The sequence below is a fragment of the Rousettus aegyptiacus genome, unplaced genomic scaffold (genome assembly GCF_014176215.1).
Source record: "Rousettus aegyptiacus isolate mRouAeg1 unplaced genomic scaffold, mRouAeg1.p scaffold_m13_p_7, whole genome shotgun sequence".
NCBI lineage: Eukaryota > Metazoa > Chordata > Mammalia > Chiroptera > Pteropodidae > Rousettus > Rousettus aegyptiacus.
The window spans coordinates 13,103,216-13,127,616 of NW_023416310.1; the positions used below are offsets into that span (position 1 = coordinate 13,103,216).

Sequence of the window (24,401 nt, forward strand, 5' to 3'; positions counted from 1 at the left end):
TTTTGACTTAAAGGACCAGACCACAATCCCCTTCAAAAGATGAGACAGGCTCAGGAAAACTGGGCAGCCCCACAGAGAATCGCCTGTGGCAGATTAAGAATCCAGGTCTTCTGGTGTGAATGTGGCGGCCTTTCCGCCTCGTTTTTCTGCTCTGTCCTGCCAGCGCGTTAAGCGCAGCCACCATCCCTCTGTCTCCTCTCCCCACCTCAACCTGGCCTCTGTACCCTCCCCCCACAAACCGCACGGCTGCTGCTGCTCTCCCAGCTTCTCTCCCTGACTCAGGATGGCCGGGTCCATACTGAAACCATTCTCCTCCTGCTCCAGCGCTCCTACAGAAACGCATACTGACTTCTCTGACTTGAACTTCCCACATCATGTGCCTCCGGCCTGTGAAATTCCCTGTCTATAGAAGAAAGGGGCCAGAAATGCAGACCGGGAGGGAGAGCAAGTCCTCGCTCTCACCTGTCAGTGCCGTTGAGCCCAGCGGTGGAGAGTATCTGCATCTTCTCCAAGGCAACCACAGGAAAGCTGTTAGACAGATAACAGTACTCAGGGCCCAAGACGCTAATGCCCAGCCAAACGCTGAGGTAACCCAGATCTTCCGCTTGGTCAGGAATGGAAAGGTCTGCCCCAGGTTTACAGCCAACCAGTGGCATGCCACTGAGAAGCCACGAGCCCCGATTCCCACACAAGCCTCTGATGAGGCCTAGAGACAGAGCCACCTCAGTGCGGGCCCGTGACTCGGAGACGCGGACTCGGGAGGTGGTAGGAAGGAGAAAACCCAGGTCCCCTCTCACTCGTGCTCCTGGAAACGCCTGCGGTCGTATTCGTCAAAGATGGGGCGCCAGGCGTAGATGTTGACGACGGCCACGGCGCCGGCGATGAGCAGCATGAGCGTGAGCTTCACCATGTGGCTGACCTGCACCAGCATGATGGTGGCCACGAGCGACAGCACGGCGACGTCGTCGTAATACTCGGGGTTCGCCGCGCAGCCGTCCTCCAGCCCCGTCCCTGCGGTGCCGTTGCTGGGTCCCGCGTAGAACTGGAGGCAGCTGAGCTGGAGGCCGGGAGCGGGCGGGCAGAACACAGGGTGCCAAGGGACGGCAGGCGCCGGTCAGAGAAGGCCCCGCCGGGGCAGGGCGCGCCAGCTGCCGTTTCCCTGAGCTCCCTCAGAGACGCCGAGAAGGGTGGGGAACTCCACCAGGGGTGACACAAATGTTAGCGCTTCCTGCGAAGAGCTCGACCATGACCACATTTGATTTAGTGCTGACACCACTGTACAGGAAACTCCGGGAGGCTGAACTCGCCCAAAGCGGCGCAGTTAGCAGGTGGTAAACCCAGGGCGAGGAGTCCGGCCACCAGGTTTCAAATCCAGCGGGCTCCTGCCCACTCCGCGCCGTTAGGCGTGAGCCCGGCCAGTCACCTGCCCTTCACGGCTCTGCTGTGATGGCAGCCGGTTTGCTCGAACACCCCCATTTCTGGAGTTGTCCCTGGTGGCAGATGCAGTCAGCAGAAAGTGCACCCATAGACTGAATCAGACCTGCTCTGTAACCTTCACCCACTGGAGTTTGTCTAGCTCTGGGGAAGCTCTCAGCATGGGATTCTAGCATTTGAAAAGTTCTCACACCTCCCTGGTTTTTCACCCTCCACTGGTGACATCTCTAGGTATCCTGCACAGTGTCCGTGACCTTGTGAAACAGTGGTCCCCAGACCCAGGCGCAAGGGGCCTGGGGCTTCTCTTCCCTGCGCCGTGGGCGCCATGCAGCCCAGGGGCACGTCAGGTTCTGGAGCTTCTCATCCCATTCCGGTTGTATTTTCGACCAGCTGGCCCTAGGGCTGCTGTGTCACCCATACTGCTGCCAGAATAAGTCTCCATGCTAAGTTGTGACTATGCTTGGACTGGGAAGGAAAATAAAGCAAATAATAAAACCATGTTTGAAAAAGTAGGACTTTTAAGAGTGTCTCTGGTACTCCAGAATTGGAAGGCTGTACGTGACAACTGTCAACAACGTCAGGGACAGTGACCCAGCCCCCAGTGCTCGATAAACTACTGGTGGCTCTGAATCAACTGATCTTGGCTTCCAGCTTCTCCCCAAGAAATCACCTGGCTGCCCCTCACGGGACCCACAGTTCCTCCATGAGCTGAAGACAGCAGAGGGGAGGGGTTTGTCTGCACCTCGCCATTGGAACTCTGCAGCTGCTGTCCTCAGTGACCCGGTCAGAAAGGCCTGGCCATCTTCAAATGGGTGACAGCCAAACAGGAAGCTCCCTCAGCGGAGGAGGTCACCTCCCTGTCCTGGTGGGCACCTGACACTAGCCACGCCCTGGGGATCCTGAAGACACGCGGAGCCCGTACGAGTACTCTGCCCCCGGCTCAGTGACGTACGGAAGAAGAAAACACAGGACCGTGACCTAGACCTGTTTCGATTCCTGACTGTCACTTACTCGGCTGTGTGACTTAAAGCAAGTGAATGAACCTCTGAGTGTGAATTCTTCATAGGAAACTACAACTACGCATATCGACATCTTGGGATTGTTACAAAGATTAAGTGAGTCGACGTACGTAAAGCGCCTACACGGGGCCTGGTGCACGGTGGCGGGCTCCTGGACACGGTAACGAGCTGGGGCGACAGGGCAGTGTCAGGATCCCCCCGTGTGGCCAGGGTGATCTGTTTAGGAACTGGTCGCGCCCGAGCTGTGTCTCGTGGTGGAGGAATGGGTTGACCGCTGAAGCCTTTCACCACTGAGAGCAAGGACTGTGTCCCTTCAAAAAGGGCAGCAGAAACTCACCATGTCCACGACATTTGCCATAACCAGAATGAAGATGGCTAACATGGCCCAGGTGTTCCTGGCCCAGCGGGTCCGGTCGATCCAAGTTGAGAAGGCCACGAGCTTCTTAGGAAAGGCCTAGAAGGAATGGAATTGCAAGGGCCATGAGCCTTTCCTCCTGTAAACATGACTGCTGACGACTCTGGGTGCCCCCGTACTCCCCAGAAACCTCGAAGGAGTGCTCTGTGTGGGAGTCGACCAAACTGGCAGTGGCAGAGCTGACAGGGAGCTCCTACTTGACGTGTTTAGGAAATGTGGCTTCCAGAGAGCAGAACTCTTTCCATAGAACACACGGGGGCCAGACCGGGAGGCCGTGGGCGGCAGGAGCCTGCTCCCCGTCTCCACGCGACAGGGCTAAGGCAGGGAGGAGCTCTCGGGGCCCGCCGTCTCTGGCTACTCCTGCCTTTCCCGGGTCAGAATACCTCGGTCCTCAAAGTTACCTGGCAAGCCACCTGCCAGATTAGTTTTCCTAAAACATGACTCTTCCCTTTTGTTGTTCTGATTAAAGCTCTGCATGGCACCCTGGAGCTTATCGAAATTAAGTCGCAGTCCTTTTCTCTGGGTTTCGAGGTCCTTCACAGCCAGGGCCGACCCACCTTCCAGCTGGGCCTCCGCTCTCCTGCCCAGGTCCCCACATCCAGACTCTGGCTCACCTGCCCACGTGTGCTCCAGCGTCAGAGCCCAGCCCAAAGCCAGTGCTCGGCTGATGTCAGTGAATGACTCAACGTGGAATGAATGAACAAATGGATGGATGGATGGATGGATGGGTAAACGCCTGCAGCGCCCTAACTCAAGACTTGTAATCTCTCTGTAAGGGTCTGACAGGACCCATAACTCCGTGAGCACCCACTTTCACAGGAAGTGACGCTCACTTCTGGAGGGCTTCTGAGCCCCAAGGAAACGTGCTTCTTACCTGGGGAAAGATGGCAGCCAGCGAGCAGATCGTCAGGATCAGAAGCAGAACTTCCCCAACCACAAAGGTCACGTAGTTTGTCATTAGCCTGTAACAGGGAGGGCAGATAGTGAGATGGGGCGAGGGGCTAGAGGCGTAAAGGGAAGGAGACAAGACAGGCCCGCAAAGCGAGACACAAGCCTGTACCGGAAAGGCTCCACGTGACGCCAGGGGCTGCCAGCTGAGGCCAGGGACGGGGAGCGTGTGACCCTCCCCGGCTGCTGGCCGGGCCCTCCCCCAGAGAAGGACAGACTCGCAGACGCCCAGGGCAGCGCCTGGGAAGGGATTCTTAGGAACGAGCCTGCTGCCACGTGGCGGTGATGGGGGGGAGAGGGGAGAGCAGCAGCTCCTGGTCAAGTGCTGTTATCTTTTTTTTTTATGCCTGCAGCACCTGGTCTTCCTGGGTGGTCTCCCATCCAAGTACTAATCAGGCCCGACCCTGCTTAGCTTCCGAGATCAGACGAGATCGGGCGTGTTCAGGGTGGCGTGGCCGTAGACCTGAGTTATCCTTTGACAACTGCGCAGAGCTCTACGGTTGACGAGGTCCTCCACATCCATCTCCTCATGAACTCTGGGAAGCTCGCTTTCTCTAAGCCCCCCATTCTCACGCCCACTCCCATTTGGTTTCACCCCTCTTGCTGAGAGCCCTGGACACCTCCATGTTGCTAATCCAGTGCCCGATTCTCAGTCGCCTCTTACCCCTCCTCAAGTTTTTCCTCAACTGTCACCCCGTCAGTGAGGCTTGTCTGACCATCTTACATGAAAACGCAAACACCACAAAATTCAGCTCACCGCCAGCACCCCCATCTTCCTTCCTCGACTGATTTACGTTTGTCCACAGCACCCGTCTGTCTGCGTACATATTTTGATTGTCTACCTTCCCCTTCTAGAATGTACGTTCCACCGGAGTGGGGATTTTTGTATGTTGGATTCACTGCTACAGCCCTAGATCTTTGCCCCAGACACGAAGTAGACAAACTATTTGTGAACGAGAGAATTTGATTCTCACGACGGCCCTGAGAGTGAGCTAAGAAAGGTACTATCATCCTCAGATGACCGTCCTCAGCTGATGCCCCAGGAACCCTCAGTGACATGCCTCAGGTCATACAGCAGATAGGCGAGTCCAGAACCGAGGACGGCGTGGCCACGTCCAAGGCTCTTCACTGTGTCCCCAAGCTGTGACGAGCAGGGCCCCACACCCGCTCCTTCCTCACGGGAAACCCCTGAGCAGGAGTGAGCTGCTGACTGGCTGAGGATGGCGGGGAGGGTGTCGTCCTTCGGCCGGGCTTCAGCAGTCGGGGCAAGGCCTCCGGAACACCCGCCCTGCCTGAGGACCTGCTGCTGGGTTAGCGACATCAGCCTGTGCCCAGAGGCTAAAATCTGTCTTCACTAAGATGAGCCAAGAAAGGGAGGCAGATGGGCCTTGGTGACTGAGGTTGGGGACTGTCCCTTTCTTTGTCTCCTTGTCCCAGAACCACTCAGGCCCAGCCAGCCAAGGTCTGCATCCCCCTGGGCCCCTCTCATCGCTCAGCTTTCTAAGTCCTGGTCTGATCCCCAGTGCTATCCCAGAACCCCGGACAGGGAGAAGGAAGGGGGTCCAGGGCACGGACCTCACATTCCCTGGGCCTGGCTCTGCAGGGAGCGAGGAACAGAGACAAGGCCTGAGCCCCCGCATCAGGCCCCAGCTGGGGTGCCCATGGCCCTCAGGGCCCTGGCCTAGGAAGCCTGTGGCCTCCGCCTCTGCTGGCGTCTCGGCTCCGGCGGAGCCTGCCCTCACCAGGGGTCGATGAGCATCTCGGCCACGGCCGCGCAGAGCAGGACGACGCAGGAGCAGCTGAAGGCGGCCCCACTCTGCTTCTCCTTCTCCACCGAGTAGCGCGTCTCCATCTCGGGCTCCATGAACCGCATGGACAGGAGGAAGGTGTTCCTCTTCTTCACTCTGCGGCGGAGACGAGCCCCGTGAAACGCGCAGGCCACACCCGCCTGGGCCTCTCGGGAAGGGGCCCCGCTGGAGACGACGGGCGTCCTGAACCCCGAGCGGGGGCCCCCCGAGGCGCGCGCCGCGGAGCCACTTACACCTGGGCGGACTCCCGCTCGAGAAGCGCCTCGTTGAGCAGCTGGTTGAGCTCATGCTCGTCCTCGGAGGCGTCGACCACGCGGTCGGCCAGGTCCTGGAGGCGCAGCCTCCGGCGAGGGTTGGGGAAGGAGGGGTTGTCGGCCTGCAAGGCAGTGCAGCGGAGTTGGGGGACCCGTGGGGGGCGTCAGGGAGGAGCTGGGGACTGACAGGGTGGGGGTGTGGCACACTCCCAGGGGCTGACCCCCCCTGGTTCCAGAAACCATTTCCCAGCGTGGCCACGTGGTTCCCGCCCCATTGGGTCTGGACCCAGAGGCGCGGTCCTTCCTGGTTTCACTGGGACCCCGGTCCCAGGCCCCGTGGCCCCGAGCAGCAGCTCTGCAGCGTCCCCCATGACTGGCACTGTGTGGGAGAGCCGTCTCTGGCCCCCGAGCGGGCGGCCTGGGAGTCTGACACCACTGGCCGGTGAGCACGGTCCTGGCACGCCCTGCCCCGAGGACGGGGCGTCAGTCTGACCTCTGTAATTCACGTTCCCCCAGCCCCGACTTTCTTTTCCGTAGACTGATGTGGACGGTCTATCCCTGGGGCACATCCGGGAGCAGTGCGAGACACCGGCTAATTGCGTCCACACAAAAACTCACGGGCTCTGTCCTCTGCGTCAGGGATTTACACCGAGTCTGTATTTCTACTTTCTATCAAAATCGGCGGCACCAGGGAAAGCGACCGCGTGCAGTGCCGCGAGCCTCCGCGTCCTCCAGCGCCCGGTCTCCGGGAGCCAGGGCCGTGCTGCCCCGTCACAGCGACGGGCGGTCCTGGCCACCGGCTCGCAGCGACCCCGGCCGGGCAGGGCCCCGTCTCAGAGCGGCAGCTACACTCAGGAAGCCCTTCGGTGACGGATAAATGCTGGATGGAGAAATCCTGCATCTGTGCATGGGACTTGGGGGGTCTGGACCTCGCCACAGAGGTGAGCTCAGCCCTGAAGCCTCGCTTGCAAAACAGACTGGGATCTCACATAATTTTCTATGTATTCCCCCGCTGCCCTCATAGCTACCAGGTTCTGGGACGTCAGAGCTAGGCAAGGCCTTGGAGGTGAGCACCCCTTTTGAACTGCCCACCCACCCCACCCCCATGCTCCATGTAACTGATGAGGGGACAGCAGGACCTGGGTTGGGGGGCAGGTGACCTGCCCAGGGTTCCACTGCTAAAAGGGAGCAGATCTGGGCTGCTGGCCGGCTCTCCCACCGAGCACAGGCCCCTTCCTGGGGCATCTCCTGCCTCTTCTGCCTCCCCTGCCCTCATCCTGGTCCCAGCCCAGCACGCACCTGGGCCCCTTGCTCCTCGGGCTCGTCCGACGTGGACCCGCTGGCGTGGACACTCCCGTTGGGCTCCTTGGTCTCGATGAGGGCGGGGGAGCTGGGCTGCGAGGAAGGGGGGGCTCCATTGGGCAGGGCCTGCAGGGGAGAGGAGTGGCCGTCGGGGACAGGGGACACACTGCCACTGCCCACCCCGGCCTGCGGCTGGTCCCTATCGGTCTGGAATCTAATCGCTGGAGCTCAGAAGTCCTGAAGACTAAGCGATTTCGCTACTCGATTCCTCTTTTAGAACATTAATTTTCCAGTATTAATTTCTACCATTAAAACTTGTCCTATTATTCCCGTTTCTATTTCTAAAACGTCAGTCAATGACACAGTGACTCACAGAGGTCTTTCTTCCTGTTAGAGCCCTGTCAAATGCCTTCCGAAAGTCTGAGTGAATTTCATAAACCAATTTCCTCAATCATTAGTGTTTTTCCCTGACAATAAGTTAATCCGATAACCCAAGGAAACAGTTCATTCATTCACTTGATAAGCATTAACTGGGTACGAACTCCTGGGGATACAGACAAAACGTCCTAACTCGAAAGCGCACATCCTAGCGAGGGAAGACAGAGGACAGCAACACAAGGCAGTTGTCACGGCCCCTGCGGAGAGGGAGGAAGTGCTCCGGAGAAAGGCGGGAAGGGGTGGCACGGGGACTGCTGAGGGGCGTGACCCCAGGGGGCGCGGGGGGCCTCGCCACGCAGGTGACATTTAAGTACTGGCCAGAGGGAGCGAGTCATGCCCCCGCCTGGGGTGGGGGTTCCAGGAGGAGGGAGCGGCCAGAGCAGCGGCCCTGGAACAGCTGCGTGGCTGGAGTGGGAGCAGCCGGGGGCCCGTGCTGCCGGAGCAGAGTGACCGAAGGGCACAGGCGCGGATGGCCTGCCTGTCACCGGCCCGCCTGGCCTCTGCGGGACTTGGCTCCTCCGAGTGAGACGGGAGACCGACGGAGGGCTGCGAGCAGGGGAGTGACGTGCTCGCCCTCAACGCCCTAGCGGGATCACTGTGACTGCTGTGCTGAGAAGGACAGCAGCAGAGCAAGGGGATGGGCGGGGACGCCCCTGCGGTCATCCCCCACGAGGTGGCAGCTGCGGGGGCCGTGAGACGTGGGGAGGTCGGAGCTCCATCCCGAAGGAAAGGCCAACGGAACTTGCTGCAGGTGGTAAGGAGACGGGTCAAGGACGTCGCCGAAGCTTTTGTTCCGAGCGGTTGAAAGGACGGAGCGGCCCGTGAGGGAGACGGGGCGGCCATCGGGGCCAGGAGCTCGGCCGTGGCCCCGTTAACCCTGAGCTGCCTGTGACGGGCACAACTGTCTGTCAGTTGAGTGCAGGGGAGCTGGCTGGGGCGGAGACCGAGACTGGGGAGTTGTCGGAGGCATGTAAGACAACAAGGCTGGAGGAGACGGAACGAGGCCAGCATGGCGGGAGAGGTCTGGACGCGCTGCACACTGTGGTGACTGTCCGCACAGCCCCCTCGTCGGTGTATTTAGCCAAAACGTGGACAGGGATTTCTGCAGACGGAATGCGTTTGCTCCTGTGGCTTCCAGAGAAGCACCTCTTATCCCTTTCCGCTTCCCATGATCCTCCCTGCGCTGGTCACGCTTTGTCGCCTGTGACTCGGTGACCGCAGAGCGGCTTAGGTGATCTCTGAGCCCTGCCGCAGCAGAGTCCGTCTCGAGTTGAAGACTTCCTAAACAACCGTGACGCTAATCACACGAACCCACGAGGCTTGTGACAACTCGCTTCCCTCCCAGGCACGCTGGCCGCTGACCGTGGCCACGTGGCCTTTACAGCAGCCAGACTTCTACGTGCCCTGAAAGTCACGGACCGCAGTGCTGGCAGGTAGGGAGGCCTGATGCATGTTTGATGAATGTCATATGACAAAGGGTTCATGTCTCTCATAAACAAACCAGAGAAGGGAGCAAAACCCTCAAAGGTCAGATATGAATATGCAATTCTCAGAACAAAATCCCCTGGCTAACGGCCACGTTGAAAGAGTCTGGCTTTACTCATGATTAAAGAAATGAGATTAAAACAGCAAGATACCATGGTTTCATCTCTCAAATGAATAAAGATAAAAATGAGTGCAGAGCCCGGCCAGGGCTCCGGGAGGGTGGCAGAGGAGAGAGAGGAGGGGGTGCGGTTCTCCCGTCCTGCGTGACGGAGCCCACCCCGCTCCCTCCCTCTGCTCTCCCTCGGCATCCGGCATCCGGCACTCCGGCTTCAGCTGCTTCCTCCATGCGGAGGACCCCAAGCCTAACCCGGCCTCCTCTCTGGACACCGTCACCTCACTTTTCACTGACCGTGAATTACGTGCGCGAGCTCCCCCAGGAATCAGTCTGCCCTCTGAAAGGAGGCGACCATGAGTCGCCGGCCCAGCGGGACTCAGAATCGCTTTAATGCTGATCCGCGCCTCGCCTCTCGTAGTCGTCCACCTCTAAGCCCTGCCACCTCTCCTGCAACCTCTCCTTCTTTAATCCCTTTCCTTTCCGCCCCCCTAGTCTGGGGGTCGGTAAGAGACTCACCGAGCCATTGAGGCCATTTTGGACGGCCGTTTTCTTCACCTCTGGCTTGGAGGCGATGACGAGGTAGGTTTCGATGCCCTTCTCATCCAGGTAATCGCAGCGGCTGCCCCCGTCGCCCGGCTCCACGTCGAACTCTCCCTTCAGGCAGTCCAAGGTGCTCTGTGAGATGTGCACACGCCTGCAAGGCAGCGAGGTGGGGCCCTGATCAGAGGCCGAGGGCGGCTTCCCCCGCCCCCAGGGGCCGGTCCGCAATGGGACGGGGCTGGGCCGGGCTGCTGCTCAGGCCTGCGTCTCCTGGGCACGTGGAGGTAATGAGATGTGCTGCTACCCGGGGACAGGGATGTCCTGGCACTAACTAGCTGTGTAGGCAGTGTGGCCCCTGCCCCTCCCTGCGCCTGTATTATATCCGTAAGACAGGAAGAAAGCTCTGTCTTCGCAGGCTGCTGAGAGTATCGAATGAGGTAAGGAACGGAGAAGTCGGCTCTGAATTCTGAAGTCGGGAGGTCTGATGGCTACCTCTCTCGCAGAATCCGCAGTTGCAACACCTACTATCGGGGCGCAATGAATCCATTTCTGAGGAGTCACCGCTGAGGGAGGGAATCGTGACTGCCTCGAGGGAGGCTCCCTGGCCCCGGCAGGGAAGGTTTCGCTGCAGCTTCATCTCTCGGCCCTGAGGCGAGGTCCTGGCCTGCCTGCCCGGCCGAGTCTGTAACAGAGCTCAGGTGAGGTGTGCAGGTGTGAGCGTCACTGCGAACGCTGCCTCAGAGCCCGTCACTAGCAGCAGTGGCCCTTGGGGAGCCTGGGCACACTGAATGAAGAAGCTACAACCGTGATGCCATCGGAGCCCAGGCAGCCCCATGAAGGGGTGAAGTGGGTGACAGGGGCAAGAGGACCGACTGCTGCCAGCGCCAGGCAGGAGAGGCCGCAGCCAAACGCGGGCCTGGGGGGCGGCCGCCCCGAGCGCCAGGCAGGAGAGGCCGCAGCCAAACGCGGGCCTGGGGGGCGGCCGCCCCGAGCGCCAGGCAGGAGAGGCCGCAGCCAAACGCGGGCCTGGGGGGCGGCCGCCCCGCGGAGGATGCTGCTCCCGGCGGGAAGGGGTCCAGGCCACAGCCCCGAGGGATGAGTGGACGCCCCTCCACCCCCACCGCCCTCACACCTGCCCGCTGCGGTGGCGTGGGGCAGGGGCTGCTCGCTCACCCGGGGATGCCGCCGGCCTCCATCTTGTTGGCCACGGTCACGTCAGTGGACCACACGTCGTACTGCCAGCGCTTCTGGCCCAGGACGCCGCCCAGCACGGTGCCCGTGTGCACCCCCACACGCATGTCCACCCCGGTCTTCGTCTTCTCTCGCACATACCTGCCGGGGACAGACGGGAAGGAGAAGAGGTTGGGACGTGCCCCCCGCAGGAGGAATTCTGCACGGCCTTGTTCCCCTCCGGCGAGGAGGGAAACTGAGTGCGGAGCGACTGCCCGTCGCCCTCCGCCCCTGACGGTCGCTTCCGATCACCCGTGTATTGATTTGTGGAGGTGATGACTCGCTGAGCGCCCCCCGCACTGTGCCCGTGCTGCCCGTGCCCAGGGCGCAGCTCCTCACAGGAGAACTCCAGGCAGACGAAGGCAGAATTCAGAGCTACCCGAGTGGAGGTAAAAGTCTAAGCCTGAACCAAGGCCCCCGGGGCGAGTCGAGAGGCAGCATCTGTTTCCAGGCCGACCCCGGAGGGAGTGCCCCCCGGAAACCCCGAGGGGGCAGGAGGCACCACATGGCTTAGGGCAGCGGAGGGTGCGGCGAGCGGAGGCAGAGTTCACAACCCCCACAGCTCACGGGGGTGAAGGCGGGAACCCTGGCTGGGCGCTCAGAGGCCAGGGCTCCAGTGCCACTGCTGCCGCCCCAAATGTCTGCTGACCTCAGCAGGGTCACCTCACGGCCGCACTCTGATCTTCTAATGAGAGAGACGGGCGTGGTGCCCACGGAACCCATGTGCCTCGGAGGGTCACGGTGAGAAAGCACCGGGGAGATGGAAGGACGTCTGGGGAGGGGCACCCGAGCCCACAGGGCTAGAATGTGGACGACCGGAACTTCCAGGAGAAAACAGGGCGCGAGGCTGGGAACGCGCCCCTCGGAGGCTGTAGAGGCCCTGCAGTCTCCCTCGGCCGCGAGGAAGGCAAGCCGGGACCCTGCTTCCCAGAGCTGGGGACCGAGCGACCTGCCGACATGGCCACACGCCACGGTACATCACTACATCCCGCGTCACGTGCCTGAGCGGATCCCTCTGAGGGGGCCTGGGGGTTCTGGGCCCACCATGAGACCTGCACATGAGGCCTGCCTTTCCTATGGGCCCTGGGGGGTCCCCCCTCCCAGAGGGACCCCACTTACGAGATGGCCTCCACCATGGCGAGCCCCATGAGGATGGAGCAGACGGCGTGGTCCTCGCGGTAGTCGGGCAGGCCACAGATGCAATAGTAACAGTCGCCCAGGATCTTGATCCGCAGCTGGTGATATTTCTGAAAGGGCCAGGCAGGGGCTGGGGTCCCGAGTCCCGCTTCGGCAGGGAGGCGTGGGCCAGCAAGCAGAGGAAGGCCAGGTGGGAGGGATCTGTGGGAGCCTAGGAGGGGCAGGCACAGGCCACGAGGGTGGCCCCCCCCCTTGAAAGCTGGGTGGGGGTCGGGGGACTCACGGCCGCCAGCTTGTCGAAACGGGCGAAGAGCTCGTTGAGCAGCTTCACGAGCTCCTGTGCGCTGCAGGCAGAGGACAGCTGGGTGAAGCCCACGATGTCCGCGAACAGGATGCTGCGGGGGGGGAGGGGACGCCGGACGCTAAGACTCCAGCCACAGGCCCGACACCGCTGCCAGCTCCTGCTCCCGGCCCACGGCAGCCGGGGTCGCGGCAGGCGTAGGTGCTTGTTCAAGCCCCACAGCAGTGCGCCCCCGGCCCCTCCAGGGCGAATTCGGGGCTCCGACGTTTAGCTTGCCCTGAGGACTCCCCTCCCCTGCACTGCCTCGCTCCTGTCTCAGGACGGAGGCATCCTTCCTGGGAGGAGCGTGGCGTTGAGCCCCACTGCTGGCCCCGAAGGGCTGGGCGGCCCCGCAAAGGTCACGTCCCCACTCCGGGCGACGTCTGTGCAACACGTGGGCTGGACCGCACAGCCCAACGCGCGTCTCGGCCTCGGCGGCCCTCGGCAAGGCCGCTCCCGCCCGGGGTGCACGCTGCGCGGTGGGTGGCCTGGCTCCCAGTCCGCAGGGACCTCGCGGGCCTGCGGGGCCACGTCGACCCCACGAGGGCCCGCCCCGTGCTGCCCTGGGAGCCCGGGCCCGCAGCGGGCGCACCTGACGTTCTCGTGCCGGTACATGTACATGGTGTTGAACTGCTGCTGGTCCTTCTGGCTCTCGTCCTTCTTCATGTCCTTGAGCATCTCGTCAGCCACGTGCTTGGGCAGGATGGAGAGCATAAGGTTCTCCTGCGGGAGGAAGGGGAGGGTTTGTGGGGCGCGGTGGGTCTGGTGTCCTCTTCCAGGGGTACGCTCAGATACTCCCGGAAGAAGCACACTGATCCCGGCGACAGAAGCAGCAGCTGAGTCTCCCCAGGCCCCCACGGGCAGCAGAGGGAGCGTGGGGCCTCGGGGACCCCCACTGTGTGTGTGTGTGCGGTGGGGGGCGCCCGACGCTGTGTCCTCCTGGCACGGCTCAGGCCGCAGGGCCGCCCGCCGAGGCAGGACAGAGGCCGCAGCGGCCGTCAGGCGCCCTGAAGAACACGGGGCTCGGGACCCACGTGAGGGGCCGCGAGCTCGGAGATCGGACGTGCGGAACTGTCTCTCTTCTGCATTATACATTTCTGTAACTTTTCAAGAGCGTAAACAAATGCTAAAAGCAGAAAATCATTAAATGTCCATTTTTAAAATAACAAGAAAGATGGAGCGGTTGTAAATTAAAGCAATTTACTCGTGTGGTTCGTGGAAACCTTAGCCTAAAAAGGTTAAGCGGCCAGAGTCCCCCTTAAACATCATCTGATAAAACGGGTTTTAAGGAAGCAGCAGGTATACACAGGAGAGAGGACGATCTGACAGGTGGGAAAGGAGCGAAACAGGCACCTGCCAAGGAACTAGACCGGAAAGAACATTCTAGCAGGTGGAGGTCAAAGGGCAGAAAGTGGCTGAGGGGCAGGGACGGAGGGGCCGCCCCGCCGCCCCCCAGGGCCAGGCCTGCACCCCAAGCCCAGGCTTCCGCCGACTGCCAGGCTTTGCTCCTCCTCCCCTTCCACACACCTTCCACGTGGCTTCGGAACTCCCCCCCAGCTGTGTGACACCTGTCCGACTCTCGATGGCTCCCCGCCCACCACACTTCTCCGCAGCACCCCAGGCCCTCCTCGCTATGACCCCCGCCTGCCCCTGGTCCCCTCTCCCCCTGCTCTCCTCCGTGGCCCCTGGGGTGTAGACAAGTTCCTCCTCGCCTCCTCCATCCCGACCCTCCAACGACTGACTGCCTGACATGCCCGCCGCAGCCCGGCCCCGGTGTGCTCGTCCCCCTCCTCGCCGACACCCCCATTAATCTGCCTGCATGTTCCAGAGAGTCTAAACCCTTTTGTGGATCCCTCTGAGAAGTGTGTGATGTGACCTACGGGTCTTCTAGAAAAATGTTCATACACATGTGGGGGATCCCGACGTCCATTCTCGGGGCGTAGGTGAAAGAAAGACCCAAGCACCTCATACATGTTCTTGGAGAAGGAAGGAGGCTGGGAGCCAGCCGCGCCGGTGTGGCAGGTCCCACAGGCGGGCGCCCAGCGCTGCGGGAGGTGGCTTGGCCTCCCAGCAGCGACAGAGCCCGCTGTTCCTAAAATAGCAGCTGCTATATGTTTCGAGAGTCACAAGAATGTTCCAAGCCTCTGACCCATTAATGGCTCTCTTGGGAATCTATCCGGAATTTACCCAACAGAAATAATCCCAAAGAAGTAAAAAGATGCATGTGCATGAAGAACCTCATTGCACTATCACTCACGCTTGTGGGAAAAACCGTAAGCGGTCCGAATGCCAGCGAACGGTTAATGGAATCGTGACGTGTCCTTTGGCTGGAAGGTTAGGCAATCTTAAAAACGACCTTGATGAAAACCGTTGCAACAAGAAAGTGAGGAGAGAGAAAAGCAGGACCCAGAACTGCACTCTGCGAAGGTGACGCCAGACCCACGCGCATCTCATGAAAAGCAGGAAGACAGGTGCGGAAGAGAAGGGCGTGACTTAACTGGGAAGACGGAACCAAGAGGAAACTTTAAACGCTTTCCGAAACGTTCTATGCTTGTTTTACTGCTGCTGTTTCTTTTTAAAAATATTTTTTTAGACTGGAAATAAACACAAACTTCCTGTGGCCTCGAGCAGTGCCCCTGATCTCAGCTTGTCCACAACAAGCAGCCTTCTGAGGGAAGATCCTCACAAGGCCATCGGGCTGGCTCCACGCTCCTCTTGCACAGAACCTGAGAGGTCACTGATGGCCAGGTACGAAGTGAGGAGGAGACCGCAGCCCCACAGCAAAGTGCGGGGGAGGGAGTGACCCTCTTTGGGGGCAAAGTGACAGAAAAATCACCCTGGCTGACTTTTCTGCAGTTCTCACGAACGTAGCAACTTACCAGGCAAATGGACACTACTGACAATATCGAAATCACCCCTCTTTTCTAAAAACTTTCTCATCGACCCGATTCCTGCCTCCACTTGGCAGGTGACGAGGCGCGGAGAGCTTAAGCAGTGTGTCCCGGGTTCCTCAGAGTTAGTGGCGGACCCAGAAGCAGACTAGAACCCAGGACTCCTGACCACTGGAATGGGTGGGTTTTTCCTCTTCACCAAAGGACGTGTTTTTCACACGCAAATTTCTCTCCTCTGCACTGGGCACTGTTCTGCTGGGAAAGTGAAGGAGCGAGCAGTGGCCAAACCGCATGGAGTTAGCGTCCAGAGTGCTGCCCTAGAAACCCTCATCGGGGCTATGCCGAGGACCTGGCCGGGACCTCTGTGGGTGCCCCGGGCCTGGGGGCCCAGGCAGCAAACCAGGCTACGTGTGGGTGTCAGGGAGAGCAGGCCGAGCTGGAGGCAGCTGCTGGGATTCCTCCCAAGGGTCACCGAGGGGAGGAGGGGGGCGCTGTGGGGTGGCCTGAGGCAGGGGCCTGGCGGAGGTCACCGGCCTGGGCTCAGGCTGCCAAGGCCCCTACGGCCCTTGGCATGCGCCTTGCCCTTTGCACTTGGTTCTTCGCCTGTACGATGGGTGATCCCTTAGCCTCTTTCTTTGTTCAAAGTGCTCAGATTCCTCTAGAAGGAAAAGTTAGAAAATAGAGAGGTTGTGCTTCTGAAATTGGGGCATGTCACTGAAATAATCGGTGAACACGGATTCTACTTCAGAGCGATATGGTAAAATGTACAGGATGACGTTCAAAAGCGTAACTATAATCATCTCTACTTGAATCCCCAAAGTCAACTACAAGAGAATAGAATGAGAAAGGCATAATGTATCGAGTCTGGGGACCAAACAGTCTAACCACCTGGGACGCTGTCAGATTTTAAATAAAGTCACAGCATAAAGTGAACAGGCCCTCTGGCCCCTAACAAAAGCCGAGGGCCCCGACAGAGGAAGGGGTGGACCTCTGGGCACCCCCCCTACAAGGAAACAGACTGCCTTGCCCCTCGTCACGGCCTGACCAGAGGTGGGGGAGCCTGAGGCCGGGCTTCTGCGGTGGGCTGAGAGTCTGGCCATCAGCCCTGAGAAGACAGGGCTCTGAGGCACCACAGAAAATTCTTCGAGTCTGAGGGAAGCTGCCTCATGGCAACGAGGCCCCATGAGAGAGACACTGAGGAGGCATTGCCAGGGACCAGACCGCCACCTCCAGAGAAGGAAGAATTTTCTACAAGTCGAAACAGTTCAAACCCTGAGAGGTGGTGGCCTGCCATCCTCGACACCGTGGAGAAGGCCACAGGAGGGAGTCGGCGCAGGCGGGACAGCTGGCCCCGGGGACAGGGGATCCGGCCAAACGCTGGGCGTCGGGGCTCGGGGCACCGAGAGGCAGCTCTACACAGCCCCTCCCCAGCCCCACCGTGCTTAGATGGTTATTCCAAAAACACAGCAATGAAGGCCAAGGTCCTGACCTGACCCTCTCTGGGAAGAGAAGCAAACGAGGTTCAGAAAGAGAAAGAACAAGCCCTCAAAGTCTCCAGTCTGCTTTCTGAGCAGAGAAAAAACTGCCCACATCCTGGGGAGAAGCACCCCAGTCCTGCCCAGGCAGTGAGCAGACCAAAGATGGAGTCGGGAACAAGCTGGGGCATGGAGTCCTGACCCCTGCACGAGAGGCCACAGTGGCCAGGGCCAGGATGCGCGGCCTTCAGGCCTCCTGGGCTGGGATCTCCTGTCTGTAAACGGTCATTGGCTGATCTCTCAGGTGAGCTGTGAGGCCCTGGCCAGGGGCCGTCTGTCAGCCTGGTGAGGCCCGACTCCAGGAAGGAAACAGTCAGACTCCCTTCTCAGCAAAGACTCATGCCAGGCCGCGCCTTCTCCCTGGCTCAGGGCCGGGACAGAGGAGAGAAGCCAGCACGGCTCCCAGGGGCCCTGCGTTGTTACAGGCGACACTCTGATGAGGCGTTCAGGAGTTAATTACAGCCAGGTGGCCAGCAGGGATTTGGAGAAATGAGTCGTGGCTGATGAGAAGCTGCATTTCTAAGTGGCAGAGGGAGGAAGGCTTCAGCGGAGGAGGACACCGGCCAGTGCCCAGTGGCTGGGTGTGTGCGGTCTGCTTGTCTGTCTGAGGATGTGTGTGTCCTTGTGAATGCCCGTGTGTGACCTACACATGTGCTGTGTGTACAACCACCTACAAATACATGTCACTGTGACCCATCACAGGCTGTGAGCAGATTCACAGCTGCCCACAAACACGTCTGATTTATCCAGATTCTTGGAGCTTCCAGACCATCTGGAAGCTATAAAGTCACTGGGCCCTACCAGGTGCCGTCCTGGCCTGACTACCTGAGCAGAGCAGGCAGCAGGAAGAAGGAAATAAAGAGAAGGAGGACCCGGGGCCTGCTAGCCCTGAGAGGCCAGGGTCCGAGCAGCCACAACAGGTGGAATCTGGAAGCTCCAGTGCTGCTGTTAGAGTGTGGGGCAGAGGTCGCCATTTATGCACTAGGGCAGGGGTCACTATTTAAACTAGAGCAGGGGTCACCACAGACTGCTGCCCCATCCAAAAGACATGGTCACAACCTCGGTCACTCAAAGAACAATCACTGGTTATCTGTGCAAGTTCCTGAGCTAAGTGCTGGCAAGGTCAAAGGTAAGCAGTACTCCCGAGAGCTCAGATGGGCAGGGCAGTCAAGTCACGTGTGGGAGCTCAGAGGAGGGAGAGGTTGCGTAATTCGAGAACAGGCAATCTTTCCACAAGACCCTCCGGTGTGAGAACAGGCTTCAAGCCAGTGTCCCCAGAGTCTCCCAGGTTGGCTGGTGCCAAGAGAGAATCAAGAGCCACACTCAATCTCAGTGGTGGGGGAGCCAGACTAACAAGCCACCACCCGGCCATGTCATCTCAAACAGCACAGAAATCACACAGTCCAGGGTCAGCCGGGAACTCTCATCCCACTAGAGCGGGAAAGGGGACGCCGAGTGTGTGGGACTTCTGGTCACTTGCCTGGACTCCTGTGCGGTCTCCAGAGACAGAGGCCCCTGTGGGGGCCAAGGCGGCTGCGATCTCAGGAAACAGCCCTTTGGGCCCAAAGGCGGCCACGTGTGTGGTATCTGGAGCCCTCGCCGAGCGCGCCTGGCACAAAGCGGGTGCTCCTGAGGGGTCTGGCGCGTTAACGAGCTGTCATCCAGGAGATGCAGCCCACGTTCATGTTCTACAACCCGTGCTGTCTGCCCACTGTGGTGGCCACGAGCCCCTGAGCACACACGTGAAATGTGGCTATTGCAATGGAGCGACTGATTTCTAATTGTAAAATTTTAACTAAATAGCCACCCGTGGCTAGCGGCCACCCTCTCGGATGGCTCTAGAACACCGTGGCAACTCAGCACAGCCCGTGTGGCGACGCTGAGGGACAGAGAGCAGCAGCCTGGAGCACTGAGCTGCGAAGGGTCTGTGACCAAGGGGACGGGAGTGGGAGGGGGCGGCTTCCGTCCTGACCCCCCTGACCCGGAAGCTGCAGCTCAGGCATGAAGACTCGAGGAGCAAGTCACACCGACAAAACCTCCGCCCCTGAGGCCTTCTGTGGTGGTGTGGCCTCACTCCTTTTCCCTCGTCCCAGTGGAGCAGTAAATCTTGCGGGTTCTTCCTTTACTCTACCCGCCACCCGGCCAGCCCCAAACCAGTGTTCGGCGGGTCCCCTGACTCCAGTGCTTCCCACGTGAGGGACGAAGAACGGTCCTAAATGAGGACTCTGTCATTGTGACAGCATGCCCCGTCCCCTCCCCCACCCCCTCGCTCCTCACCCACCCCACCCCGGCCTCCCCCTCAGATCGACCCTTCATTCTCCCACCACGGGTTGCCATTTCCTGTCTCTCTTCTTGAAGAGTCACCAAGAACCCACATCCGTCACGTTCTCTAAATCCGACTCCGAACACGCTTCTCGGTCTCCGCAGCTTGGACGGACGCTGGTCGTCCACCCTTCCTCTGCCTTCCCCTGGCCACCTGCTCTGCGCCGGGGCTCTACGCCGCACTACCTTCTCCCTCGCTGTGTGTGTAACGGAGTCGCATGACCGCAGCTTATCCCAGGTGCGGCCCCAGCCACCTCCTCCGGGTTCTACGGTTCCATGATGCTTTTGCCTATTTGGGCACCTCACACCACATCCCTGACCACACAGGCACACGGAGCGGACTGGCTGATATGCTGAGGGCGTCGCTGCAGAGCCTGGACCTTCCGCCCAGCGCTTTCCTCTCTGCACCCGGTGGCCGGCTCCTGGGAAGGCCCCGAGTGCCTCTGGGGCAGGAGAGAGAGTGGGGGCAAGTCTGGGACCCGTATATGGCACTCGGTAGCAAGGTCACCTCTTATCCTGGGAAGGAAGTAATAAAAGTGTCTCTGCGGTTCCCCGGGTGCTGTCTGGTTGTCAACCTTTGCTGAGCTCCCAGCATGCTGTGAGGACTGTCCTATAGGGTCAGACGTCCTCACCTGGCAGGGCCGTGGTGCGGTAAACGCAGGCATAGGCCCTCCCACCTTTCAGACATACACCCACACACACTCTAACACTGAGCCCGCCTGAGTGTGTCCCACCCAACTCCGCCTGGATGTCCACGAGACAACTCACACTTTTCCTGACAAACCCCCCAAACCTGCACCTTTCCCCATCTTCCCCTCTCTGTGCAGAGCAATCCTGCCCGTCCTGTTGCTTCCAGGCTAAAACCCTCGGAGCCACCGCCGACTTCCCACCCTCCCACGTCCCATTGCACCCAGCAGTAAATCCCGTGGGCTCTGCCTTCAAAACATCTAGAACCCTCCTTCCCCGTCGTCGCCTCCATCCTGGTCTGAGTCACGCCCCTCTCACGGAAACCACTGCTCGCTTCTGACTGGTCTCCCTGGTCCAGTGCTGTCTCCTCCAGAAGGCAGACCGCTCCGTTTAAAACCTACAACCCTCCCATGTCTCCCGACTCCCTTAGGGGAAAAGCCGAGGTCCTTACACGGTGCCGTAAGATCGGGCCCCCATCGCCTCTCTGCCTCGCCCCCTACCTCTCCTCTGCTCACTTCTGCTCCCCCTGCACGCGCCACCTTGATGCCCTGTGCACACACCTCAGGGCCTTTGCACTGACTGCTCATCTCTGCAGACACTGCCTGGCTCACATCCTCGCTACCTCCGGGTCTCTGTTCAAACCTCACCTCATCAGAAAGCCTTCTCTGGCCACGTGATGGCAACGGCTGCCTCCCTGCACCCCAGACACGCCCTGTGCCCCTTCCCCCGCTTTGCCTCTCCTACCTCCCAACGCGGCACACACTCATTTAACGTCTGTTGCCCCGTAGAACCTGTCCTGCTCATAACTGTATCCCCAGTGCACGGAAGTGTCCAAAATATTGGTGGCATGAATGCTCTTTTTCAGATATTTTGACAATCTTATTCTGACAAAAAAAAAAAACCTGGGGCTCCAAGCGCATAAGTAATTGGCTCAAGGTCATGTGGCAAGGTCACGTGCAGCCTAGCCGGGATGTGACTGCACGCCTTATTATTCTGTTCCCTGTGTTGTCAGATCTTTCCGTTTTCCAAGGCAGCCAGAAAATACAAGTTTTCATATAGAATGCCCAAATTTTTAAGTATTAGAAACTTAAAAAAACTCTAGGCAGATCAAACCAAACAGACGCCAACAGGCCCGATGAGGTCCAGCGACCCCTCACCTGACTTTCCTCGGTAGCAGAGCAGAAGCCCCCGCCAGGAGTGAGGGAGCCTCGATGTCCCTTCTGGGTTTGTTGTGATGATTAAAGGAGATAATCCAATAAAAAACTCAGCCCAGGGCTTCCCACCAAGTCAGCGTTCAATAAACTACCCCAAATACTAAACGAAACTTCATCCTTACAGCCAGATAAAGGTGAGGATGCGTCATAGTCCTGGGCACCTGGGCACAGTGGACGCTACGGCCGCTCAGGGAGAGCAATGCTGCGGGATGGGCTTACGATCCGGAGCCCGGGAGGGCCCGAGCTACGGCCCATGCCTGGGTCTGTGGGTGCTGTCGTGGCCCCCCGTGACACTGCCGACATGCTCTCCCTGCCGGGAGCCTCCATGGCTTAGGAACAACCTGCCCTCTGTGGGCTCATCACCTGCACTACCTAAAACGTGGGCTTGCTTTGCTAAATCCTGACATGTTAGAACCAAGAGCGTTCTGTGAAGTCCGAGCGGTGGGAGTCGGGACCAGCAGAAGCGCGAATTCCTACTTCACACCATGGAAAACTCACCTTCCGGCTTTTCTCAAACCAAGAGGCAGTCAAGGTTCAAGTAAAAACTAAAGAATGTGAGAGACCTTTGTGCCTGGTTCTGTGAAGAAGTTAGAACGACAAGGATCTTCCGAGGCCGATGGCAGGGGGTTTCCTCTGTGGTTCCTGTCAAGTGGGTTAGGCCTCAACACCAGGCGCTGGGCACGCGAAGGTGCAGCAGCCACCGTGATGTGAGACAGGCCTGCTGTGGGGCGGCGGGGGCGCCCTCCTCCCCCCTAAGCCCCTTCCCGCCTCCCCCCCCCCCCACCAGTCACCAGCTCCCAGGAGGCAGATCCCCAGCATCAGGCAACGGCTGACTCTAGAAGCCGAACCCCAAGCCAGAAGGGAGCTGGCGTCCCTCTCTGTCTCCACCCTGACTCCCCTCTCCCCTACCAACCTCCCGTGAGAACAGGGTTCAAGGTCGAGATTACTCTGTGACTTATCCTCAGAGCAAAAACGTCTTGAAGGGAATGGCGAAGCAGGCTCGGGCAGAGGTCACGGAGGAGGGACGTTCAGAAAGACGAGACACGGGAGCTGAGCTCATGTGACGGCAGCGTTCCCGAGTCCCGAGCCAGGTCTGGGGCTCCCAGGAGAGAAGTCTGGCCCCCTCTGGTAAACGGGCGGGTCCTCCCTCTGGGACCTGCTCACGGGCAGAAGGCCACCCACCCAGGGAGTGACTCAGTACGAAGAAGAAATGCCATCCACGGTCAGAGGTGACTCTGGGCACTGGGCTTCGGGGGGAGAGGCAGACCGAAGTGGCACGTCCCCCAGCCAGAGTCCGCCTCCACCGTGTCCTTGTCCTCTGGATGAAGTGGATCTGGCCCTGTGGGTCCCAGCGAACGGTTTGCTGACCTAGAACCTGCACAGCCAGCCCTGGGAGAGCCTCCCCCAGGCGCCTCCCCTCTGGAGGGTGGGGACCAAGGGCGCCCTCTCTTCCCCAAACGAGAACAAGGCTGGTTGACCCAACTCAGTTCGACCTGAAGGGAACTGCTGGTCTCGCCGAGGCCCCTGCTGTCCCTCCATCCTCTCCCACATCCTGTTTCAACGGCACCCCACTCCTTGGGGAGTAGTTCTGAGTACATGATTCAGAAAGGCTGATGATTCTGTAGTTTGCACCTGGTGACAGGTGTGTACTGGGTGGATTTCCTGGACGTCGGCTGTTGCCAGGTGGCAGTTGGGGTGCTTAGCAACCCTCAAGGTCCCCAGCTAAACCCTAGAGCATGGTCACATGGGAATAAAGAAAAACAACTCCAGTCACTTTCTCTGGGCCTCCTGTTCCAACCTACCACCCCCGTGGAGCAGAGGGGAGCAGGAGAGAGGCCTGAAGTCCTGGCAGCCTCGTGTCATAGGTAAATGCCATCGGACTGTCTAGAGCTAGATGTAAAGAGGGCCCCTGCGGGCCAGGGCCACCTCCACGGAGCTTAAAGTCCACAGGACCTCCGAGTGGTCAGGCCGCACTGCTACCTACAGAGACGGGAGCTGGGGAGATTTATGTAGCCGCACTTACTGGAATCCAAGACACGGTCCCTCCTCATTCCCCACGTGCCCCCCTCATCTCAACGATCCCCTCGATGAGCTGGACCTGCCCGCCCTGGCGACAAAGCAGAAGGGGAAGCCTGTCCGCAAAGGCCCAGGGCTGCTTTGCTCCGTCCCAGGGGATGCTGGCTGGTGGCCCACCCATCAGGGAGGTGCCTGCCATTAGCAGGAGCTCGGTCACCTTTACAAAAGACAACAGCAGCAAAGGGAACAGAATCAGAGGACCTGGGGTGGGATCCCCAATTCCAGCTCACCCCAGCCTCACTGTCTAGCTGAGGGGACGAGGCCCAGACAGGAGACTGTCCTGCTGGGGGCCACATGGCCACCAGGTCGGCCTTCCTCCCCACACACACGGGGCTTTCCCAAGGCGGCTCAGAAGACAAGATCTACCTGCCCACAAAGCAAAAAGTGAGACACAGACCCTGAAAACTAAATTGTGAATGGAGGCCTCCTCTGCAAAGCATATACAAAGAATTTAATTGGGAATTTTTTCTAAAAAGGCATTTACACACTGAGCACGGCACCGAACTCAAATGCAGACGGCTCCTGCAGCGGGAGCCTCGGTCAAACCGGCATCCGCTTCCTCTCCCGCGAAGACTTGCCACGGCCCTTCCCAAGGTGTTTCCATATCTGTCATCTGCCTCTTATTCTCACGAGGGGTGTTCACAGGAGGGAAGTGAAAAGGGACCGTGCGGCCGGCACGACCGGCCTGCCCTCGGCTCCAAAGACACGTCAGCAGATGCTCCTGGGGTAGAAACCAGCGCAGGGCCGCGCCAGCAGCAACGTCAGCCCGGGTGCCCAGGGAGGGAGCAACCTCTGCCCGCCCGACCGGCACCGCGGGGAAGGGCACGCGGGCCCCAGCCAGCTCCCGGCCAGCCTCTCGGCCCCGCCCTTCACAGCCAATGTCCCCAGGGGCTGGGGCCGGTGTGACCACAGCTGAGGGCACTGCAGGGCTCCACAGTGTGTGGACTTAGCATTCTTACTTCGTGTGACTCCCAAACAGCCCCGTGACAATGGTATTTTTTAATCCCAGTTTTTCAGAAGAGCAGCCGGAAGATCAGAGAGGTCGCGTGCTGACCAGGGGACTTTCTGTCCGGTTTTACAAAATCAAACCTGGGGCTTCCTCTTCAAGGGATGAAATGTTTTGGAATTAGACAGAGGTCGCAGTTGTCCAACACTGTGCATATACTAAATGCTATACTTTGATACGGTTAATTTTACATTATTTGAATTTC

General features: G+C 59.6%; 1 protein-coding gene and 1 non-coding gene across 3 annotated transcripts in view; both read right to left on the reverse strand.

Annotated features, from left to right (window-relative positions):
* The window catches only part of ADCY3 (adenylate cyclase 3), a 66,615-nt gene that overhangs the window by 6,215 nt on the left and 35,999 nt on the right, over positions 1-24,401 (reverse strand). For both annotated transcript variants that reach the window (XM_016121710.2, XM_036224138.1), the window contains 12 exons: positions 13,058-13,188; positions 12,409-12,520; positions 12,108-12,235; positions 10,932-11,090; positions 9,735-9,912; positions 7,178-7,306; positions 5,858-6,000; positions 5,559-5,720; positions 3,743-3,830; positions 2,791-2,907; positions 798-1,057; positions 463-528 (listed from right to left, as the gene is read on the reverse strand). In XM_016121710.2, the coding sequence (XP_015977196.2) occupies positions 463-528; positions 798-1,057; positions 2,791-2,907; positions 3,743-3,830; positions 5,559-5,720; positions 5,858-6,000; positions 7,178-7,306; positions 9,735-9,912; positions 10,932-11,090; positions 12,108-12,235; positions 12,409-12,520; positions 13,058-13,188 (1,673 nt within the window). The remainder of the gene's footprint in view (positions 1-462; positions 529-797; positions 1,058-2,790; positions 2,908-3,742; positions 3,831-5,558; positions 5,721-5,857; positions 6,001-7,177; positions 7,307-9,734; positions 9,913-10,931; positions 11,091-12,107; positions 12,236-12,408; positions 12,521-13,057; positions 13,189-24,401) is intronic.
* On the reverse strand, positions 4,161-4,279 carry LOC118605950. The gene has a single exon (XR_004952288.1). It is a non-coding gene; the product is annotated as a 5S ribosomal RNA (ribosomal RNA).